At 40.4% G+C, this 1,499-nt stretch overlaps 1 protein-coding gene across 3 annotated transcripts in view; it reads right to left on the bottom strand.

Moving 5' to 3' along the window:
• Positions 1-281, bottom strand: part of LOC102038488 (lamin-L(III)-like) — a 14,466-nt gene extending 14,185 nt beyond the window's left edge. For all 3 annotated transcript variants that reach the window (XR_004081616.1, XM_031055994.1, XM_031055995.1), the window contains exon 1: positions 142-281. Coding sequence is in view for 2 of the 3 variants with exons in the window: in XM_031055994.1 (XP_030911854.1) it covers positions 142-215 (74 nt within the window). In the remaining variant the exon portion in view is untranslated. The remainder of the gene's footprint in view (positions 1-141) is intronic.
• Between the last annotated feature and the right edge of the window lie 1,218 nt (positions 282-1,499).

The following is a 1,499-nucleotide window of genomic DNA, read 5'->3' as shown; positions in this document are numbered from 1 at the left end:
GCCCGGCCGAGCCCGACAGAAAACACTTTTTTTTTTTTTTTCCTCCCCCAGCCCCCCTCCTCTTTTTCTTTCACATGTGCCTTGCTGCATCTTATCAGTCCAATGGTGCTGCCCGGAGAAGGCGGGGAAGGAAAAACCTACCGCAGCCCTGCGTTCTCGCGGACCGGTGCAAGGGGTCGGGGCGAAACCAAAATCGCAGCTTTAGGAAGATGCATGACAGCTGCAGTGATGCTCACACTCCAACATGCTGCTGCGTCAGTGTTCTGACTGTTGTGTCTGGGTTTTTTTTTTTTTTTTTTTGCAAATTGTTCAGCTGATGAAAATAACCGTTCTGCTCTTTGTGGGCGTTTTAGCTTTCCTGTCAGCCATCCCACTTATATTGTGTTCTGCTTAAGAGCTGATGTGTGAGCAAAAGGAAGAGTGGATGTAGAAAGAGAACCTGCGTGAAGACAAATGTGTGAAGCAGTCTATAAAGCCTTACACTAATTACATTTAATAAAAATCGTTGTTTAGTAAGAAGGTTGCTTCAGCACTCCTTTAATAGTGATGTTAACAGTGATAAGTATCGGTTTTCTCCACCAGCTACTTAATTTACCCTTTTTTACTTCCATTTTTGAGAGCAGATGCTGTAGGAAACTCATTAAGTTTGAGCATAAAAATCTCTGAACATTATTATAACTGTAAATTACAGTGTTTGTTGTAGCAGTTACAAGAAACGTCAATTAAGATTTTAGCTTAAGCTGCTATTCGCAACACAGAAAAATAATCTTGGCATCCTCTTAAAGTTCTTTAAGTGCAAAGATAGATTTTTATGAAGAGTGTAGGCATAAATTCAACTCCTCTTTATGGGTGGACAGGCAGGTAAGAATAGGAGAACAAAGTTTGCCCCAAGAGTGTAGCTGGGGAGTTTAGAATTAAGTCACTTGTACCCCTGGATACAAAATGACAGCATAGATGAGGATACAGACTAAGGTGTGAATCCACATTTTTTTCTGATCATCTTTACACATTTTCATGAAAACCCAAAACATAATTTCAAGATTCTAAAGCCATGTACAGCATGGGAGTGACATATAGCCAGATTAAGCTCCTCTGGTTCTTGTCCGAGCAACACCACCAGGAAATTCTTTCCTGCGGAGCTGTTCCTGCAGAGCTTTTTGATATAATGAGTACTTGTTTGCCCTTCTTTGCCAACAGAAAGCTCAATTCAAGAAAAATAAAAAGCATGGTTTAAATCTGACCATGAACCTCTAAGACCAAGATATGTACATCTGAGGGTTTATTTCAGCTTTGAAACCTCAGTCCTCTACAAAGAGCACTGTGATCTGTGTCATTGCCGTGCTTGATCATTGCATGTTACTGGCCAGCTGTTAAAATACATTGTACGGTTTTGGAACAGATGCAGGACAAAGCAAGAAATCTGCTATTCTAAGAATATTTTTCCTTCTCTGCCAAGGCTTTGTAATAATGCAAACAAAAACAGCTGAAAGAAATAGTTC

The sequence above is a fragment of the Geospiza fortis genome, unplaced genomic scaffold (genome assembly GCF_000277835.1).
Source record: "Geospiza fortis unplaced genomic scaffold, GeoFor_1.0 scaffold171, whole genome shotgun sequence".
NCBI lineage: Eukaryota > Metazoa > Chordata > Aves > Passeriformes > Thraupidae > Geospiza > Geospiza fortis.
The sequence above is the reverse complement of the archived record's forward strand: the minus strand, read 5'-3'. Positions and strand labels throughout refer to the sequence as shown.